This window comes from Trifolium pratense, linkage group LG4 (assembly GCF_020283565.1).
Source record: "Trifolium pratense cultivar HEN17-A07 linkage group LG4, ARS_RC_1.1, whole genome shotgun sequence".
Lineage (NCBI taxonomy): Eukaryota > Viridiplantae > Streptophyta > Magnoliopsida > Fabales > Fabaceae > Trifolium > Trifolium pratense.
This window is the reverse complement of record NC_060062.1, coordinates 19,794,966-19,818,380: the sequence shown is the minus strand read 5'-3', so window position 1 is coordinate 19,818,380 and position 23,415 is coordinate 19,794,966. Positions and strand designations below refer to the sequence as shown.

The 23,415-nt window shown below is 32.0% G+C and overlaps 2 protein-coding genes and 1 long non-coding RNA gene across 3 annotated transcripts; 2 read left to right on the top strand and 1 right to left on the bottom strand.

Moving 5' to 3' along the window:
- The first annotated feature begins 1,968 nt into the window (after positions 1 to 1,968).
- Positions 1,969 to 5,840, top strand: LOC123921486 (abscisic acid 8'-hydroxylase 4-like). Its single transcript, XM_045974058.1, has 9 exons — positions 1,969 to 2,614; positions 2,720 to 3,044; positions 3,319 to 3,468; positions 3,661 to 3,909; positions 4,007 to 4,096; positions 4,661 to 4,739; positions 4,860 to 4,966; positions 5,269 to 5,387; positions 5,504 to 5,840. The coding sequence occupies exons 1-9, from the start codon at positions 2,415 to 2,417 to the stop codon at positions 5,595 to 5,597; spliced, it is 1,413 nt and encodes a 470-aa protein (XP_045830014.1). The 5' UTR covers positions 1,969 to 2,414; the 3' UTR covers positions 5,598 to 5,840.
- A 587-nt stretch (positions 5,841 to 6,427) lies between these two features.
- Positions 6,428 to 6,991, bottom strand: LOC123922237. Its single transcript, XM_045974973.1, has one exon. The coding sequence runs from the start codon at positions 6,989 to 6,991 to the stop codon at positions 6,428 to 6,430; it is 564 nt and encodes a 187-aa protein (XP_045830929.1).
- Positions 6,992 to 15,208: 8,217 nt separating this feature from the next.
- Positions 15,209 to 22,722, top strand: LOC123882015. Its single transcript, XR_006799665.1, has 3 exons — positions 15,209 to 15,353; positions 15,448 to 15,531; positions 22,430 to 22,722. It is a non-coding gene; the product is annotated as an uncharacterized LOC123882015 (long non-coding RNA).
- The last annotated feature ends 693 nt before the right edge of the window (positions 22,723 to 23,415 follow it).

Genomic DNA, 23,415 nt, shown 5'->3' with positions numbered 1-23,415 from the left:
CGCAAAATAAGAATTTGTGACGTTCTCTCCACTTAAATGTGAGGAATGTACTTGGGAATGCAGCTTTCTTGGAGAGAGGTTTTTCACCATCTTCAAGTGGAAAGTGACTCAAAAAGTCTAGTCGACATTATCACTGGGAAAGTTAAATTCGATGGTAATCTGTCTACCATGGTTCGCCATATACAAGAGCTTTTAAAGATGAATTGGCAAGTGCAGTTTAATCATACTTGGCGAGAAGGAAATACAAATGTTGGTTGGCTGGCTAATTTCAACTTCTCTTTGAATTCTTTTAACATTCATGTTATGGAGACTCCTACAAAGGTTTATAATTTTCTTTTTTATGACATTTTCGGGGTTGACATGCTTTAAAATATTCATGTAACTCTATAGTTTTTCTTTTACCCTTTTTGGGTGTTAGCACTCTTATAATACCAAAAAAAAACCAATTGTGTGGTGATGACGAATGAAAGCATCTCTGATGGATATAGGACCTGTTTGGATTGCTTTGTTTTTAAGCTTATGCGGATTAACTTATACAAATAAATAAACTTTTATACATTATTATAAGTTTTTCAGTATAGTTTATGAGAAAACAGCTTATAAAGATACAAATTTTTGTTAGTGAAAACTTATGAATTAACATAAAAGTTTATTTATTTGCATAAATTATTTTAATAAACTCAAGAATAAGTCAAATCCAAACAGACCCATATAACTTATTTTGGGTATCTTATCTCTTATTTAGTGGGCTCTAATGTGTCACACTCATATCACATTTATATAACTCACGATCATTTTACTCCAATTGTGTATATTTCAACAACTTATAAGGTACTATAGCTTAATTAATTTTTTTTATGAACTTAATTAATTCTTTTGTTTTTTATGAACTTAATAAATTTTTTTGTTGGTTGATTACAAACATAATTAATTATTTATTTGTATGAACAGTAGCTTAAATAAGATACTTTACAATAAAAAGAGAGGAAAATAATTAAGTTTAAGGTTAGCTTATGGTAGTAAGTTTACTTTTATCACGATTGAACCACATGTTCTAGTGGTTGAAAGACTTTATTGTAAGCAAGAAATGCAGGTTCGATCCCATTGTAGACAAATTTGTATTTTTTTTTAATATAAAGCTACAATAAAAAGAAAGAGAAAATGAGATAAAAAAGAAGTAGATTTAGGTTTAGCTTATGTTAGCAAGCTTATAATATAGAGATATTGCCGTTCAAATTTATTGAAAAACAGAGTTAACATATTAATTAGGATTCCTAACTTTTATCATGATTGAAGCATGTGCTCTAGTGGTTGAAAGACTTTATTGTAAGGAAGAGATGCAACCATTGTAGACAAATTTGTATTTTTTTAATATATAGCTACAATAAAATGAGAGGGAAAAAAATTAGGTTTAGGGTTAGTTTATGTTAGCAAGCTTATAATATAAGAGATTAATTCCGCAAGAAATTTAATTGATTCACAACGTGAGTCAAATTTAATACTTTGAGGACATAATTTTAATCACAATTGGTCTGCATGATATAGTGATTGAAATGTTGTATTGTAATAAAGGTATGCGGGTTTGAATCCTTTTTATAATAAAAAGCTGCAATATAAAAATGGAGGGAAAAAAAATTAGGTTTAGGGTTTGCTTGTGTATACAAGCTTATATTATAAGAGATTCACAATGTGAGTCAGATTTAACACTTTGTGGACATATTTTAATCACAATTGGTCTACATGCTATAGTAGTTGAAATGTTGTATTGTAATAAAGGTATGCGGGTTTGAATCATAGTCAAGATAAAATTGTATTTTTTTAATAAAAAACTGCAATATAAAAATGGAGGGAAAAAAAATTAGATTTAGGGTTTGCTTGTGTATACAAGCTTATATTATAAGAGATATAATATATAAAGTAATTGAATATATACATATAAATATTATTTTAATAAAGTGTTTGGTCCATGAAACGAAGAATAAAATTCTGTCTTCATCCCTAAACCTCCTTAGGGAGATTTTTTGCTCAAACTCCATCCCCACGAAGAAATTTTTTTGGTCGTAGACCTCCAAATGAGACACTTTCCATGACTAACAAGGATACCTATTTTATTTTATTTTTTAATGGCAAATTATTAGTATGTTAATTGTTATGTTAGTTTTTTTTTTTTACATTTTACCATGACTTGAATTCTAGACGTCCAACTTCTTTAACCCTGAGCTCAACTAGTTCAACCAGTTGAACTATCCTCCCACCCCATCGAGGATCTTTATTTACGGATGATATTGACATCCGGATTCCTGCCTCTATATATATTTCCTTGAACCAGCTATCTAGCTAGTATATTCATAAGATTTCCCAGTTTCCTTTCACGCCTGCAACTACGTACACCAAGTTGCTAAGTGTGAAAATATATGGACATTATTATCCTCCTCTTTCTTATCTTCCTCTCATCTCTCCTATCATATCCATTCATAATCAAACACAATAAATTACATGAAACCATAGACAAGCCTAAACTTCCCCCAGGTTCAATGGGTTGGCCTTATATTGGAGAAACTTTTCAACTCTACTCTCAACACCCTAACATCTTCTTTGCTTCTAAACAAAAAAGGTTCTTAATTAATTAATTTTTTTTACTACTTCATCCTTAATATTAATCCTCATAATTTATTAGATATGTACTAACTTAATTATAATTGTGTAAATTGTTAATTAGATATGGAGAAATATTTAAAACACATATACTAGGATGTCCTTGTGTGATGTTAGCAAGTCCTGAGGCTGCAAGATTTGTGTTGGTGACTCATTCTCATTTGTTCAAGCCTACATATCCTAAAAGCAAAGAGAAACTTATTGGTTCTTCTGCATTGTTCTTTCACCAAGGACATTACCATACTCGTATTAGGAAACTCGTTCAAAACTCGCTTTCTCCTGAATCAATCAAGAAATTGATCCCCGGTATTGAAAACGAAGTCATTTCCTCCTTGGAATCGTGGATTTCTATTGGACAAGTCGTTAACACTTTCCATGAAATGAAAAAGGTTGGTTTCTATATCGGACCAAATACATGTACTTTTTTGCTTATCGGTGGATTAACTACCACCACCGATGTAAATGTATAAAGGTTATATTTTCTAGAAGGCACGAAATGAAAACTATTGTCTTATTCGATACTTTTATTGCTGCATAGTCCTTTAATTTTGTTTTCATTTGCCGGTCCTCATCATAAATTTATTGTCATGGGTCCTTTCTCTTTAATTATTGATTGGTAATGATTTTCCAACTCATGGCCTTGGTTTGGTTGATTCTTTACAGTTCTCTTTCAATATTGGCATTCTCTCTGTCTTTGGTAATTTGGAAAGCAATTATAGAGAACAACTTAAGGAGAATTACTGCATAGTAGAGAAAGGCTACAATTCTTTTCCAAATAGGATACCCGGAACTTCATACTCCAAAGCTGTTTTGGTAAGTTGCAGTGCAACATTCGATCTTAATATGATTTTAGTTGTTTTAAATTGTGTTATGCAATTGTAGTCTCAATATAAATATTTGCAACTGCAATGTCACAGCAAATTATTTTTATTTTTACAAGATAATATCTAATAGATCCTTTGTCTAATGAATTTTAATTTTTTTTTGTCAAATGGTCTAAACTAGGCGAGGCAGAGAATTCAGGAGATTATAAGTGAGATAATTTCCAAGAGAAAAGCACATAGATCAATTGAGAAGGATCTATTAGGCCACTTGCTAAATTACAAGAATGAAAAAGGTGAAATGTTAAGTGATGAGGAAATAGCTGATAATGTAATTGGAGTACTATTTGCAGCTCAAGATACTACAGCAAGTGTTCTTACTTGGATTCTCAAGTACCTTCATGATGACCAGAAACTTCTTGAAGCAATAAAAGTAAGCTCTTTTGTCCCCATCACATGGATTTCAAAATCCTTAAAATTGACCCTCTTTGTTGAAAATCGATAGTAATTAACTATACATATTACTGCAGGCAGAACAAATGGCTGTATATGAAAACAATGATGGAGGGAAAATTCAATTGACATGGAGTCAGATAAAAAATATGCCACTTACTCATAGGGTATGATATATAATATATACTAAATATTATATAATATGCATGGTAAATGTGTTGCAAAAGTGTGCAAAATGAATTAAGTTTTACGTTGCTTAAAAAAGTGGAAGTTGAGCATTTTATAAGTTGGAGGATCTACAAACCTTTGTGTTTGATCTGCTAAAAAACAGATGACTGAACTAGACAACTTTTGTTGTATCCTGTTTGATTCAGAAATTAATCCTTAGACCGGACAAAATAGATGATAGTAAGGGACATGACAAAAACAAATTTTTTTATCCCTAACTAAATCACGGGACAACTTTTTGTTCATCGTATAACTATAAAAATTACGAAAACATCAATTTTATTTTCGAATATAAAAAATATTATCTCTCTGTCTCTCTCCGATATTATTTTGTCTAGTCTTGTACTGTTCTGTTCAGTACATACTGTTCTGAGTCCAATGTAGATGATCCTCCAGCTTCCATTACAACAAAATGCTATGAAAAAAAATACTCTTTTAATTTTAACTTGAAAGTTACTCAATTTGTGAATACATTTCTGAGCAGTATAAATGTTGTCTTGTAGGTAATATTGGAAAGTCTAAGGATGGCAAGTATTATATCATTTACTTTTAGAGAAGCTGTGGTTGATGTGGTATACAAAGGTAAGAGTTTTACACGAATGTTTTTTGTACATTTATAGGAAATTTCATTTTCAAAAGCAATTCTTATTTCATATACATGCATGATTAATTTCTAAAATGTTCTTTTATGCAACTATTAAGGATATTTAATACCAAAGGGTTGGAAAGTAATGCCACTATTCAGAAACATCCATCATAATCCAGAATTCTACCCTGCACCTCACAGCTTTGATCCATCAAGGTTTGAGGTATGCTATGTTTTGACATTAACAACTTCGTCCACCACTTAGGTTTTTTAGCTAAACAAATATATATATATATATATATATATATATATATATATATATAAGAAAACATGGTAAATGTTTCAATACACTTAGACATGTACACCATTGAGTTGGATAATTTTGATAGTTCCACAAATGGTATTTATAATTTTCAAACTTATCAGAATTATCCATTTCAATGGTATATCGGTACATCTTCAAATAAGATGTGTATTAGAGTGTTAAAAAAACATATCACTAATAATGCTTCTTGATGGTTGCAGTTTGCTCCAAAGCCCAATACATTTATGCCATTTGGCATTGGAGTGCACTCTTGCCCAGGAAATGAGCTAGCCAAATTGAATATGTTGATATTAATTCACCATCTAGTAACCAAATTTAGGTATATTTTAATTTTGAATTTATTTTGTCAAAATTTTAATTTGTTTATTTTATTTATATATGCAATATCAGTGTGCTCATAATTTATTTGGTTGTGTTCAATAATTTGATTGGCAGGTGGGAGGTAGTGGAAAATCAGAGTGGAGTCCAATATAGCCCATTCCCAATCCCTCTGCAAGGTCTACCCACAAGATTTTGCAGAATCAAATAAGTCAATGGAGATTATTATATTAGTTTTTTGGATATACCTTGCCACCCCAACATTGATCTCAATTTCACCTCTATTTTAGCTTAGATAGTATGTATATTCTCTTGATCTCCAAGTAACAGTAAGCCATTAGATTTGATCTAGTGATAAAATGTTTAAATAGTATATTAGAGATCATGTATTCAATTATCAGCTTTATTGTAAAAAATATAATCTCCAAGTGACAATTATATTATACATATATATTATTGTAAAGGGTGACATAGCTTAATTAGAAACACATCAATATAATTAAATCTAGTAGATGTATCGTTATTAGACGAAACTTCAACCAAATCATTATATTAGAGATCATGTATTCAATTATCAACTTTATTGTATCAACTTTATTGTAAAAAATATAATCTCCAAGTGACAATTATCATACAGATATTATTGTAAAGGGTGGCATAGCTTAATTAGAAACACATCAATATAATTAAATCTAGTAGATGTATCGTTATTAGACGAAACTTCAACCAAATCATTATATTTTATTATTGGTGAGACATATTTTATCCCTTTATTATTATTTCTACTGTATCATAAAATATTAGTAATGTTATCTATGAAAAGTATTTTGTATTTATTTTAACTTATAATTGTTTTAATAACATAAAAAAAAAATTGTTTTTTTTTTAATCAATGAAAACTTTGATTAAACAAAAAAAAAACTATCAGGTACAAGGCGATTGCAAGGATCCAGCCCAAAGTATCAAAAATGGACAAAACAACCAAAAACTAGCTAGTTTACATCATTAGTTTAGCTAGGTGCGTCTTAAGTTTCTATTGGTCTAACCTCTATATACTATAGTGTCAATTATTTTGCTATCAGTATGTTGGTTCATATCAACATTACCAAAGCTAGTAGCATTCCTATACCTCCATATTTCATAAACACTTTCGGTAAAAGTCAGCTTCAGGATCTTAGCACGATCTCCCTTTTCCTTTGTCTGCTGTATAATCCATTCCATCTCTTGGCGCCAACCCAAAGGGTTATGATCAACCTGGATCCAATCTAGGACTTTTCTCCAAATACCCTTTGTTTCACTGCAATTAAACATCAGGTGTCGTTGTGTTTCCTCCGTATTGCAGAAGCAAGAATGAATTATGTCAATTGCTCCATATTTGTGAAGGCGATCGCGAGTAGCCAACCTCTCATGACAAGCATGCCAGAGGGTAATAAGAGCTCTAGGTCGTGCCACGTTACCATAAAACAAGGTTCTCCACACAACCTTTTGAGCTCTATCATGAACTGCCATATACATCTTTTTCATGTTGAATTTTGGGGTATTCAACATCTCTATCCACACTTGATTTTGACGGATATCCTCGCGTTGCTGCATAATAGCTTTCATAATCCAGGACGCCTTATCCGGAACACGTGCCTCCATAATATATGCCGATTTTTAATGTAGTACGCATGGACCCATTTCTTCCAAAGGTTGTCCGTGTCCGATTTGCCACTTAAGTTCCAAAGAAGCTTCAGCAATGTAATGCGGTTCCACACCTCAAGGTCAATGATATTCAGACCACCATTTCTCTTAGGCTGACAAACAGATTTCCAAGCAATAGGGACTTTACGACTTTTCTGTATACTACCAGTCCAAAGGAAAGTACGACAAATAGAGTTAATTTTTTTAATCACTGCTTTAGGGAAAGGTAGGCACTGCAGCCAGTAATTAGTCATAGCAAAAATCACACTGTTGAGAAGCTGAATTCTCCCAGCATAACTTAGAAGTTTAGAACTCCAGTGAGTGATTCTCCCAACAATTCTAACAATCAAGCCCATGTAATTGTGAATAGCTAATTTCTTACTAGTCATAAGAATTCCAAGGTATCTGAAAGGAAGCGTATCTTCGTCAAAATGAGTGATTTTTTTGATATCATTCTTAGTGCTTTGGTCTACACCACCAAAGAAGATGCAACATTTTGAGGGGTTGAATCTGAGACCGGTTGACTTAGAGAACTTGTCAAAGGTGTCCATCATAATTGTAACAGAACCCTTATCACCTCTGGCAAATAATAAGAGGTCATCAGCAAAATAAAGATTGGCGAGGTCGAATTTCTCGCATTTGGCATGAAAATTGAAATTATGATTCTTTTGCATCTTTTGAAAGCATCGGTTTAAGTACTCCATCATGATGACAAATAAAAGAGGAGAGATAAGGTCCCCTTGACGAAGACCATGGTTAGCCTTCATAATGTTGGTATAGTTCTCATTGATGTTAAATCTATAAGAGACAGAAGTTACAGCTATCATGATCCAGTTTGTAAACTTTTTTGGGAAACCAACTTCATTAAGCACACATTCCATAGTTTTCCAGTCGATGGTGTCATAAGCTTTTTGAATGTCAAGTTGCATCATACATCTAGGGGTACCCCCTTTTCTATTGTACCCTTTAATCAATTCATAAGTTAGCAGGATGTGATTGTGAATGATCTGACCTGGCACAAAAGCAGCTTGGTTCTGACAAAACAATGTTAGTCATCACCTCCCTCATTCTTTTGGTTAGGACTTTTGAAATTATCTTGTATATAGTGTTGTAGCAAGATATAGGCCTATACTCCTTGATTCTCTTAGCCTCATTAGTTTTTGGGATCAAAGTTACAAGAGTGCAGTTAGCTGCCTTATATAGTCTACCATTCTCAAAGAAATCATGAGCAGCTCTCAACACATCAGTTTTCACTATATATCACTCTTTCTTAAAGAAGTAAGCCCCATAGCCATCAATTCCCGGGGACTTTAGGTCACCAATACTCTGCAAATCATCTTCAATCTCTTTATCAGTGATGGGAATAACCAGTTTTTCCCTTTGCTCATTGCTAAGTTGGGGACCTTCCATCATCACAGTGATGTCAACACCAGTTAATTCATTGTCAGCCGTGCTCATGAGCTTAGAGTAGAAATTAATAACCTCTTCTTCTATATCTTCTTGGACAGTAAGTTGGGTACCATCCTCTTTGTGTAACACATGCTTTTTGAAATAGATTTGGTTCTTATGGAGGCATGGAAGTAGCTGTTATTCTCATACCCAATTTTAGCCACTCCAATTTGGATTTTTGCTGCAAAAAATTTTCCTCTGTTTCCTGCCATTGGAGAAGGTCATCATTACACTGTTTAACCACCACAATTTTATCAGGATTCAAAAAATAATTGTTTGAATGGTATATAAACATATAGTATTACTATTACCCATTAAAAAGTCTCACATCATATGACCATCCGCTAGGCCCGCCATTGCTATCAAGTTCTAACTCAACCTTACAAAATTGACTTGTAAGGTGAGAATTGTTCTCACTTATAAACACACATCGAGTCTCATTTTGAGGGTGTTAGGCGGCGCCCTGCTTGCGTGCATTCCTCAACACCCATTGGATAGTTTGAAACTTGGCATAGGCGTTTTTTTCATGTTATACTGAGTCCCAATTGTTGTATCTCTTCATATAGATTTGATTAGATGTGTTGTTTCATGATCATTATTACTTCACTGAAAGTGAATAGACGCAACCCCCTTGATTTCAAAAATATGACTAGACACATATGATTGTGACTTTTGGTGAACGATTACTTTTCATGTGGTGTGTTGTATTGAAAATACACTATTCTTACATATTATAAAAACACCTGAATTTGGACTTTTTCTCACTTAATCTTATATCAAAATTATCTTTTCAAATGCATGAATGGAGTGTAAGAAACATAATTATACAATTAGAGATAAGTTTGTTGTATTTGTGCAAACCACGTAAAGGTTAACAAACTATTCTAAAAGGATTCTCATTGGTCATTCCATTTTTAATCCAATATATATCTTAGAAAATTGATGTTGGGTCTAACTCAACCCTACAAAATTGACTTGTAAGGTGAAAATTGCATCTACTTTATAAACACATATTCAGGTCATCTCGCAATCAATGTGTGACTTCTCTTAACAATTTTCACCTATATCTTCAGTGTTTAAGTATTGCAGCATCTTCCTCAACAACCATTTTCTAACATGGAATATTTTCCCTCTTAAAAATCAACCTAAAACTAACTCATGATCATAACACCGTTATTATATTAATAACTATATATCTAGCAAAATAGTAGAATTTACCACATGAATTCAAAGTTTATGCAATGTGGCTCTATTTGCATGGTTCTTGAGCAGTGATGCAACTAGGTGTGGGCTGATATGTGTGCAACAGTCCATCCGAAGAAAATATGAAATTATTAAAATATTTTTGATAGTTTTATAAAATTAACTATGTATCCTACATATATTTATTTGTGCGTTTTAATATCAATTGAACAAAATAACCTAGTGGATATTGATATCCTTATGTTTAAGATTTTTTTCCCAAAATATACCCCTCTCCCTCTCTTATTTCCCGTAATACCCCCTCTCAAATTTTTTTCCCGTAATGCACCTCTGACACAAGACAAACTTGATAGCACCATTTGAAATGGCTACATGTACATGTGATAGCGCCATTTAGAATGGCTACATTGACTGGAATCTGCTTTTTACTGTGTCTCCTGTACCAGATGTCTCCTTGTCACATGTAGCCATTTGAAATGGCGCCATTGACCAAGCATGTAGCCATTCAGAATGGCGCCATCTCCTTGTTGTTTTTTCCTGTCTCCTGCGTGTGGCTTGCTGTTATGATCCGGCATTCTACATAAACCACATAGGCGCTCTTTTTTGCCGAATTCGTCCATTCGTCCACGCGCAGGAGACAGGAAAAAACAACAAGGAGATGGCGCCATTCTGAATGGCTACATGCTTGGTCAATGGCGCCATTTCAAATGGCTACATGTGACAAGGAGACATCTGGTACAGGAGACACAGTAAAAAGCAGATTCCAGTCAATGTAGCCATTCTAAATGGCGCTATCACATGTACATGTAGCCATTTCAAATGGTGCTATCAAGTTTGTCTTGTGTCAGAGGTGCATTACGGGAAAAAAATTTGAGAGGGGGGTATTACGGGAAATAAGAGAGGGAGAGGGGTATATTTTGGGAAAAAAATCATATGTTTAATGTCATGGGTAATTTGATTCTAGTAGATATCAATATTCAATTTTTTCTCTTTAATGGCTTTTGAACCCACTAAAGCAAACTCATTCTCTTTGAAAAAGATAATTTTTCATATCTATATATATCCACTATTAACTCCTTCGTTAACTTTTTTGTCTGAGTAAAAACTAATTCCTTTTTTGTTTACAAATAATCGGTCCCTCCACTTTGTGTAGGTGAGTTTTCAATTGTTTATCATTTTTTCTATCTATCAAGAAAAACATACAATTTCTTTTTTAATAATCAAGTTCACTTTAATTTTTATATACAATATGATCAGTTTTCTTTTTTTGAACATATAGTTTTTTTAAGCCACTAGGTTTGATCTAGTGGTGAAAGATTCGAATAGTACGTTATAAGTTCTGGGTTCGATCCCTGGTTCATTTCAAACAAAAAAAAACATATAACTTTTTTGAGTAGTCCATCCGAATTTTTTTTCTTGCGCCACTGTTCATGAGTCATATTACATAACGTACTAGTCATGTCATGAGGTGTGACTCTGAAAATGACATGTTGCTTAATTGATTAGGGTGGCTGAAAAGGAGATGCCGACCCTTAGCCAGAGGGTTCCATGACCTTTCTTGGGTACGTTAAATATTGTTCAGGTATGGTGGAGAGGAGGGGGGACCGAAATAGTACATTACATTAGTGGATCTTATGGAATGATGGGAGATTTTGAAGCTACTTCCACTATGTCTTTGCATATATGGTGGACCAAAATTATTTTCTAAATAGTGAATTGTGGTCCCAATAGTAATTGTTCGTACAGCTCATAAATATATATGATCCTATCAATGGATGATCATCATGTAAATTTAATAAAAGAGATACTTATGAAATGAACTATCTACTCTTCTCTAATCATTTTTATTTTTTGACACCTATTAATTTGAAGGGTATTTAAGTCATTTTATACATTATTTTATCTTTTTATCAACTTTTTTGTTGTCTCTTTTTATCAATTACATACTGTGTAATAAGTCTTTGTTTATTCTTATGCCCACATTCAGACATTCTCTATTACAATATATTAATACGGAATTATATTTTTACTTATATATTAATACGTACGCATGCCTATTTTCTTATATTTTCTGTAGGGATCTATATTTCTACTCATATATTAATACACATGCCTGATTTTTTTTATAATTTCTATATGGGAACATATATTTCTATTCATATATTAATTCGCATGCCTATTATTTTATAATTTCAATACAAACTTATATTTTTAATCACATATTACCTAATTTTTTCATAACCCCAAATATTTTTTGTCACAACTTTTGGTTCATGCTTTTAAATCAACTCATATATAATATTCGAAATTTTAAATTTTTTCCGCGATCATTTTTAATACACTATAGAAATCTCTCTACCAAAAGTTTAACTTATTTTGACAAGGGGATGAATTAAATATTAATTTTTATATATTTTGTATTTCAAAAGTTTTAATTTTTTTTTCTGTAGTCATATTTAATACATTGTAGAAATCTCTCTTGCAAAAGGTTAATTTTTATGAATAGCTAATATTCACTAGACAAAATATCGCCTCAAATTTTTTTTTCAAATAACTATTATATATGTGATAAGTTGTCGTCAATCCGTAGAAATTATAAAAACATAGGCACGCGTATTTATATATGAGTAGAAATATAAGTCAATGTGGGCATAAAAATAAACAAAGCCTTATTACACAATATGTAATTGATAAAAAGATAAAATAATGTTTAAAAGGACTCAAATACCCATCAAATTAATAGGTCTCAAAAAATAAAGATGGTTAGAGAAGGGTAAATAGGTTATTTCATAGGTATTTACTATTTATTAAATTTATTTACATGATTTTAATAAAATAACATGGACAAAATTTACCTACAGTATCATAGGTATTGTTTTTACTGTTCCCAATAAAATAGAAACATGTGTACCGTTTGTCTCTCTCTTTTAACGTTGTTAAGTTTCTGTTTTGTATTTTTACGGAAACGAGTTAACACCACCACTTTTTAATCCATATTATTTGCTCCCTCAACAACCATTATCGTCGTCTGCTTCTTTATCCATGATACTCTGTTTCCTGCATCAACCTCCTCCCTCGTCGCCGCCGCCGGTTGCCTTTCGCCGAACTTTAACTTAACAACAACTTACCGACGATTGCCAATTTCCTCATCAAGAGCCTCGACTTGTTAGACTCTATTATATGAGTCTCGCTAAATGAACAAAGACTTGTTAGACCTTATTATATGAGTCTCACTAAATGAACAAATTGAAACATGGTGGGAGTATTGAAAAAGAAGGAAGTTGGTGTTTTCTCATAAAAAAAAAGGATGCGGATAGAATGGAGAACCGTTGAACGAACGGCGTTAAACTGAGTAAGCATAATGGTACACGTGTCAAATTTTAATTAGAACATAGTAAAAACAGCACCTATGGTATCACATGTATGTTTTATCCAAATAATATTATTATAATATTTTTTTTACAACAATATTATTATAATCATTATACTTTATTACACAATGTTTTTATATTTTATTTCTACTATTTATATGAGACATATATTTTTATTCATAGGACACTTTACGCAATCCATTTAAAAAAAAAAAGTAAAATATTTCAATTTTAAATGTCTTCACTTCACACATTTCCATAAAATTTTATCAAAAACTTACTATTATTTAAGATACTTAAAGAGTGCCTCAGGGGCATTGTTTAACATTTTCCTATTAATAGAGTTTATTTTTTATAATTTCTACGTGACATATTTATACTCATATATTAATAAGATAACTTAATTTTTTTGTGATTATTATTGGGACCTATATTTTTACTCATATATTAATAAGGTTGTCTATTTTTTGATAATTTATACGAGGCTTATATTTATACTCATATATCAATACTAGGACCAAATTGTTTTTTGGTGATTTCTCTTAGACCTACACTATATATATTTGTAAAGTTGACTATTTTTTTATAATATTATTTGGACCTATATTTCTATTCATATCTTAATACGTGTGTCTACTTTTTTATAATTCTTATGCGATCTATATTTTTACTCATATATTAATACGCGTGTCTACTTTTTTCTTATGATTTTTACGCATACCTATATTTTTACTCATATATAAATATGTTTGTCTACTTTTTTATAATTTCTACGGGAACTTATATTTCTACTCATATATAAATATGTGTGCCTATGTTTTTATAATTTCTACGGAGATTTATATTTCTACTCACATATTAATATGTGTGCCTATGTTTTTATAATTTCTACGGAGATTTATATTTCTACTCACATATTAATATGTGTGTCTATTTTTTATAATTTTTATAGGGACTTACAATTCTATTTATATATGAATATATGAGGACCTATTTTTCTAACCCCTAACCTCTTATCATACACCAGACAACAATATTTACAACAACGAATAATTTTATAATGGGACTAATTTCTTACTATATATACAATACTTGCTCTACAATAAATAAAAAATATCGCAGCAACTCCGCGACCCGTGCCTACACACTGATATTATGCTAGTTTTCATTGATCATTCGTATATTTGATTGTTTACATTTATTTTAGACTTAAATTGATATTTTATGTTTAAAAAGTTTTAAGTTAGTCTTTTTAATTACCAAATTTCTATTTAAATCGTCTACGTGACTATCAAATTTGCATACACTGACAACTTAAGAGGGAATTACATGACAATTTTAGACGAAATTAATTCAAAATTTAACGAAAATGACGAACTTATGTTGACATTAATTAATGACATAAAAAATCAACTTAAAAAAATTTAAGTGGCTTCACCTTGAAAATCCTTCATCCAAACATTATTTTTCCTCATTAAAATCCTTCATCCAAACACACTCTTAGAATATTAGGAAGTGCTTTCACCTTGAATCTGAAAAGAAGAAAATCTAACAGGAAAAAATTTGTCCAAATTTGTGAATGCAAGGTCTCTTGAGATCTGTGATGAAATCACACACCTTAGCGGTGAATTGAAAGTTCAATGAACCGTGCCTATAATTTATAACAAAATTAGGGGGCAATATTTTCATGTTGGCAGCCGCGCCATTGTCATATGTCTTTGAGAAGATAAGGTTACTTCAGTGCCACTTTCTGCTTTAAATGTAAGGAATCTTAAGTAGCGGAAGAGTAAAACCGAAAAGGTGTAGGGCACGCGAGTAAATGATAGGATGACAAAAGTAATTATCTATACAAATAATAATTTTCATCATTCATTAATAATTGTTTCTCATATCTATTAGAAAAGACTAAAATATAAATAAAATACATATAATGAAGTTTAATAATAAAAATATTAACAAATGACTTTTTGTTACTCCTACGTGCTAAAAGTTGAGTGAGCTAACGGATTACACAATATATTGATTGGAGACATTTAACATTAATTCCAATTTTACAAAATGGCTTCTTGCAAGATCTAAGTGGTAAATTTTTTTAATAACAAAACATGCAAAATTTTACATATAAATCGTTTAAAAACATTTCATTTACAAAATGCAAAATAAGAAAAATATGACTAAAATCGACATGTTTATTTATGCTTTGATCATCATTTTTATTACGTTTTTTGTTGAATCCTTTGCTGATAAGAAATATTTGAAAAGTATGTTATTTTTTACACCATTTTCAAATTTATCTTATACACAATAGTATAAAACCTCTTAGTAACTTTTCTTTTTTCTTATTTGACAATGCAGCTAATATCCCTTGCAGATATAACAAGGATTGTCCACCACTACTAAAAAATTCAGATTATGTTTGGCTATGCAAAGAAAAATTTTGTGAGTTAATTAAATTGTACCTTTTAGGATATAATTTTATGTGATCGTCATAATGTTTGTGCTTTTGTAACTTATTTCAAAATTTGTTTTGTCTTTCTCTGTTCTTTCAATTTATATGACAAGCTCAACATGTATTATGTATTATATAAATAAATCCTTTTTCATTTACGATATTTTGTTTTATGGAACCTGTCACAAAAACTTTTTTTCCAGTTGCTATTTTTTTTTTTTTTTAAAAAAAAAAAAGAAGAGTTGAAAAGACAAAAACATTATTATTGTTTCTACCATATTATTTTACAGGTGCTTTATTTTTATGTATTATTATATATGTGAAAAAGACTCTCTATTCTTCTAATGATGTTTTTTGAAAATAATTTTTATGAGGATTATTCAATTTGAATGATGTATCTTGACATTAAAGTGTGCAGTGAAAACATGACCTTTTTTTTTTTTTGTCAAGAAACATGACTTTTTAATTCATTCTTAAAATTTCTTATCATGTTGATATTTATTTCAAGGAATATCTTACATAAAGAGCTTTTAAAAATCTACCTCAAATATTTTTTTATTGTCTAACTTCGAAGTCGAAACTAAATTTTTGGTGATTGAATGTAAGACTTGGGAATTTTATTTTAATATATAGATAATATTTTATTTATGTGTCAAACTACTTTAACTTCATCTTTTTGAAAGTGATTCTCTTACCCTATAATTTTAGTTAGTGACGGAACTCTATCCTAAATATCTTTTCGAACTTCTAGTTTTGAGGATGAAACTATTATAAGGTGTTAATAATGTAACATCCCAACATTTTATATGTCCTTCTTATTATTTTCTTGATTTTTTTATTTTTTTATCGATCTATGTGTAGAGAATTTAAGAAAATGGTAACACTCTTTTTCTTTAATTAATAAATTAGACACCTTAGTTTTATTTATCTTAATTAACTGATCAATTGATCCCACTATGATTTAATTAATAATGGAGTATTTAATTGTTAAGAAGCAATGACAAAGAACTTTTTTTATAACATTTTATGCTATTTTAATATATTTTGAGTTATGTGTGTAATATATTGTATATTTAATTCTATGATTTTTTTTATGGTTGATTGTAGATTTGTGTGAAAACTGTGATTGATACACCATTGTAACACTAGAAGAAGCTTGAACAAGAAGATGAAGGAAACGGTTAAGCTCATTGTGAGCATGAACCAGAAAAATTTTATTATTACACACTTAGTTTTTACAATGAGAATGAGTTAACTATATATACAAGATGAACCAACTAATAGCTAACTAACATTCAGTTATGAATGTGTAACAAACTACTAACCAACTACAAACTAATCACTAACTGAATACTAACTAACTAAAGGATAGTACTGCAGTAACTTGTTAAGTTACTGACTTTCATTAGTCTCAACAGTCCCCCTCAAGCTGGAATGAATGTCAATGGTTCCAAGCTTGCTTAGAAGTGTGTGGAATGGACCTGGATGTAGTGATTTAGTGAAAATGTCTGCTATCTGCTCTTTTGATGATACAGGTAGCAAGTGAATAATGTTGGCTTGGACTTTGTCTCGAACCACATGACAGTCAATTTCTATATGTTTAGTCCTTTCATGAAAGACTGGGTTGGCAGCAATGTGAAGAGCTGATTTGTTGTCACAATATAGTATAATTGGAGAATCATGAGGTATTTGAAAGTCCTGCAGTAGATATAGAAGCCATTGTCCTTCACAAGCTGCTTGAGCTAATGCTCTATACTCTACTTCAGAGCTAGACCTTGATACAACAGTTTGCTTTTTGCTTTTCCAGCTAATGATAGAAGTGCCAAGAAAGAAACAAAAACCAGTAGTTGATCTTCTCGTATCAGGGCATGCACCCCAATCAGAGTCAGAATAACCTTTAAGAGCAAGTGATGATGATGAACTGAAGAATAAACCTTGACCAGGGTTGTTCTTCAAATATTTGAGAACATGTAGACCAGCTAGCATATGAGCATCTGTAGGTGAATCAAGGAACTGACTAAGTTTGCTTACAGCATAGGATATCTCAGGCCTAGAGTGTGTCAGGTACAACAATCTTCCAATTAATCTTCTGTATGTAGTGGGATCAGAGATAGCATTACCAGAAGATTTTTGCAATTGAAGGTGAGGTTGCATAGGAGTGGGGGTTGGTTTGGTACCAAGTAGGCCAGAATCTTGAAGAAGATCCAAGGTATATTTTCTCTGACATAGTGAAATACCTGTTTTGGATCTTGCAACTTCAAATCCTAAAAAGTATTTGAGAGAACCCAAATCCTTAATGCTGAATTTTGTATCTAGAAGAGCTTTCAACTGATGAATTTCATCGATGTCTGTTCCCCCTAAGACCAAATCATCAACATATACAAGTATAGCAGTGAATCCAGTTGATGTGTTCTTAGTGAAGAGAGAATAGTCAGCTTTGGATTGGATATAACCTGATGAAAGCAATGTCTCAGTGAGTTTAACATTCCACTGTCTGCTTGCTTGTTTTAATCCATAAAGAGATCTTTGTAACTTGCATACTAAGTCAGGATGAGCAAGGGGCAACCCAGGAGGAGGTTTCATGTAAACTTCCTCATTAAGATCTCCATGTAAGAAAGCTGTATTAACATCAAGTTGAAATAGAGGCCAATTTTGAGAAGCAGCTATAGCCATGAAGGTTCTTACAGTGGTCATTTTGACAACTGGGCTGAATGTATCTATGTAATCAATACCTTCAGTTTGAGTGAACCCTTTTGCTACTAGTCTAGCTTTATGTCTCTCAACAGTTCCATCAGCATGTAGTTTCAATTTGAACACCCACTTACATCCAATAGCTTTCTTATGAGGTGGTAATTTGACCATATCCCAGGTATTATTCTTCAATAAAGCAGTCAGTTCAACATTAACAGCACTTTTCCAATTCTCATCACACATTGCCTCCTCATATGATGATGGTTCAGTGAGGGTGGATATGTTAAGTGCATAGTGTTTGTGTGCAGGAGATAGATGATCATATGATATAAATGAAGATATAGGAAACTTACATTGGGAAGATGATGGATGTGTAGAATCAGATGCAGAATGACTTATATTCCCCAGGATTTTGGTGTGGTAATCTTGAAGATATGATGGAGGGTGTTTGACTCTATCTGACTTTCTGACAGGGTTAATGGAAGGTGGTGCTATGATGGGTAAACTATTGGAACTGGTAGTGAGAGGAGTATTTGTAGAAGTAGGTATCATGACATCTGTCTCAATGACAGGATCACAGGGTGAATGATGATCATGGGTTGGTGAAGGTGGAGATGAATGATCATCTGGACTATGAGTAGATGGAATGGATGTTGGTGAATGTGGAGTAGCTGTTTGTAAGAGAGGAAGTGAAGGTGAAGATGAATGATGAGTAGAATGATTAGTGAATAGCATATCTAAGTCATCATAAAGAATAGGTGACTGTGTAGCAGAATTAGTTTGATCAATTTGGTGTTGATTTTTAGTATAAAAAGGAAAGATGTGTTCAAAGAACACTACATCCCTAGAAATGAAAACCTCTCTAGATTGTAAATCAAAGAGAATGTGTCCTTTGACACCGGTTTTGAGGCCAAGAGAGACACATTTCCTTGATCTAGAATCTAGTTTATGTCTATTAGTTTGAAGAGTAGTAGCATAAGCTAGACAACCAAAAACTTTAAGATTATTAATATCAGGTAAACAGTTATAAAGCATTTGATAAGGAGATTTCTGAGATAAAAAAGGAGTAGGTAATCTATTTATGATATGTACAGAGTGACCAACTGCATGAGCCCAAAAAATTTTAGGTAAATGAGATTGAAACAAAAGGGCTCTAGCAGTGCCTAAAATGTGTTGATGTTTTCTCTCCACAATGCCATTTTGCTGTGGAGTAGCAACACAAGAACATTGATGAATGATTCCATTTTCATTGTAAAAATCTTTAAGCAAAAATTCAGTCCCATTGTCTGTTCTGATACATTTGATATTGCAGTTAAATTGAGTTTTCACCATAGCATAGAAAGATTTAATGTGAGTTGAGGCTTCTGATTTCACTTTCATTAGATAAATCCATGTAAATCTGCTTCTATCATCAACAACAGTAAGAAAATATTTGAATCCAAGCATGGAAGGGATAGCTAATGGTCCCCATATATCCATGTGAACTAGGTCAAAGTTAGAAGCAGATTTAGTGGAGCTTAGTGTAAAGGGAAGCCTCTTTTGTTTTGCAAAGAAACAAGCATCACAGGGAACAGAAGAATTGGAAATTTTAACAAAAGGAAATTTTTTATTCAATTCAATCAATTTGTCATTTGAAGCATGACCAAACCTTTTGTGCCACACATTACAATCACTATTCTTGTGTGACTCTAAACTATGTACATCAGTGATTTTATTGATATTATTGATACATGAAGTATTTGGAATATGACCTAGACTAACTTTGGGTGTTGTGAGAATATAGAGGCCATTAAGCAAATCAGCTACACCAATCATCCTCCTTGATGAACTCTCCTGTATCACACATTTATTATCATTAAACATCAAAGAACAGTGCAAATTTTTGGTTAATTTTGGGACAGATATAAGATTGAAAGTAAAATTTGGAAAATAAAGCACATCAGTTAAGTATAACTGATGATCAAACATGATTGTACCAGCAAGGCAAGTATTCACAAGGGTTCCATTTGGTAGTTTGAGGTTTATAGGAGGAATTTGTTTCAAACATTGAAAATATTTAAGATCAAAGCAAATGTGGTCTGTTGCACCAGTATCTAAGATAAATTGATCAGAGTTATTGGATAAGGGAATGGTGCATAAGATACCTGTATTGGTGGTTACATGGTTTATGCTATGAGAAGGCATTGAAGTGGAGCCTTGAAGAAGTGCTAGTAATGCCTTGTGCTGAGCTGCAGTAAAGGAGAATTTACCAGTTTTATGATCATTATTACCATCTTCACAATTGGCAGTTGGAGTTTCATCATCATCATCATCATCATCAACATTAGCACAGTTGTTGATAGCCCTATCATGTTGGAGATGCTGCATATGAGGTGGATATCCATACTTTATCCAACAATTGTCAACAACGTGATTAGTTTGACCACAGTGTGAGCAGAGTTTGTTCCCTTTACCACGTCCACCATTACCATAAGATCTACCACCCCTAGTGCCTCTACCACGAGTGGAATGACCCCTACCAGCATAGTGATTATTACCAGAAACTGCTAGCAACTTAGATTCATCTACAGGGGTAGCTAACTGCCTCTCTTGTTGAATAAGCAAGGAGTAAACTTTACCTATAGTTGGAAGTGGATCCATCAACATAATTTGGGAACGGACAACATGATATTGCTCATTTAAACCTTTCAAAAATCTAATCACTTGGTCACTCTCTTTATAGGATTTCATCTTAGCAATAGCAGCACATCCATGAACACAGTTATGAACACAATGTGAATCAGGAATTGGACGAAAATTATCAAGTTCTTGCCATAATTTTTTCAATGAGGTATAGTAAGTAGAAATAGTACTATCACCTTGCTTAAGAGATGAAATTTCATCTTGTAAATCAGAGATACGAAAAACATCACCTTGATAGAATCTTTCTTTGAGTTCTTGCCATATCTCTGAAGCTGAATCCAACCATAGAATACTCTGAGAAATTTCTGGGCTAACAGAATTATTGAGCCAAGATAAAAGCATAGTGTTGCACCTATCCCATGCCAAAGAATCACGATCATCATCATCTGGTCTTGGAAGCGTTCCATTGATGAAGTGCATTTTGTTCTTGGATCGAAGCGCCATAGTCATAGCACGAGACCAGGAATGATAATTGGGGCCAGAGAGAAGAGGTGTAACCAGAGCAAGATTAGGATTTTCATTCGGATGCAAGAAATAAGGGTTAAGAGTATCATTTTGATAACCCTTATTCTGAGAATTGGATGAACTTGCGCCATTGAAGGCACCAACATTGCTATCCACAGACATGATGGAAAAACAATGCAAGATCGAGGAAAAAGAATGAGAAATTCAAGGGTACAAACTTGAATTTGGGGAAAACAGAAACAAGAAGCAGAATTGGGAAAAATTGCAGCGAAAGAAACGAAATTGAAGGAGTGTGTAACCTGAATCAATGATTAACAATGGCATACCTCAATTTGAGGTCTGATACCATGTGAAAACTGTGATTGATACACCATTGTAACACTAGAAGAAGCTTGAACAAGAAGATGAAGGAAACGGTTAAGCTCATTGTGAGCATGAACCAGAAAAATTTTATTATTACACACTTAGTTTTTACAATGAGAATGAGTTAACTATATATACAAGATGAACCAACTAATAGCTAACTAACATTCAGTTATGAATGTGTAACAAACTACTAACCAACTACAAACTAATCACTAACTGAATACTAACTAACTAAAGGATAGTACTGCAGTAACTTGTTAAGTTACTGACTTTCATTAGTCTCAACAATTTGAGTATTCTATTGGTTTTTTATAAATTGATGTGGAGTTTTAAATTTTCAATTGAGTTGGTGAAAATAGTGATGATTTTAAAAGAAAGTCTGTATAGTATGCATAGCGTGACATATAGTTGTTGTCATTGGTGCCAAATGGGAGATTCTTTACTATGTGTCAATTGGGGCAATTTGTTTTAAGTGGCGTATGAGGCGATTAAATTATAATGCTAATTTGGGCGATATCCAGATCATAGTTTAGTTGCATATAAACATTATCTATTTGTATATTATTATTAAAAAGTGTTTCTTGCATCAAATTTATTTATTTTATTATATTTAACTTTCGATCGGCATAATTCAATTTCGATAAGGAAATTGACCTTTCCATTATATATATCATTATATTGTAGGTGTTAAAATTGCTGGAGGATTATTGTACCCGGACGCACAAGGATAAATAAGGATTTTTTTTTTTTTTTGATGTACAAGGATGGTTTTTATTAGTTTATAATCTAAATAAGGCATCTTAACAAACCGATTCCATGTTTCCCCCGAATTTCATCAGTTCCAGATATAGATATTAGTTGTAATTTCAATATGTTATTCTTTGCTGAAAGAAAACAATTGTTAATAAAGTTTTCTAAGTAATTTCTTGGATCTGTAACAATTTTATGAGTTAATTAAATTTATACTTTTCAAGATATATTTTTATGTGTTTTTCGTCAATATATATATATACTTTTATGTGATCGTCATGTGCTTTTATAATTTATATTTCAAACCTTGATTTATCTATCTCTAGTCTTTAAATTTATGTGTCTTATGTGGTTTATTATATTATGCCAGTAATTTTATCTTTCTTTGCTCACGGAAGATATTGTAAACAACATAATTGCATAATTCCTTAAAAAAAAAAAACATAATTGCATAACTATTAATTATAACAAGTTTGCTTAATAAATAAATAAATGCATTATATGATCATAGGGCCTAAAGAGAAAATTTCTTGATGTTTTCTCTTCCCACCTCTCGTGAATCTTTTATACCCCCAATATTCCAATTTTGCCTTTGCAGAAAAATTCGGTTCGCGAAAACCGAATTTTTACTAGTGTAAATTCAGAGTAAATTTCGGTTTTTAGAAACAAAAATTTGTTTTCAAGGCAAAAAAAACTTCGGCTTCTATGAACCGGAGTTTTTCAAGGGCAAAATTGAAAATTCAGAGAAGATAAAAAATTCATGGGAAGTAGGCATGGCAATGGGTACCCGCGGGTACGGTTTTTACCTTCCCCGCTCCCCATACCCGAATCATTGATAAATACCCGTTCCCCGCCCATTACCCGACGGGGATGAAAAATTGAACTCAATCCCCGTCCCAAATGAGTTCGGGTATACCCAA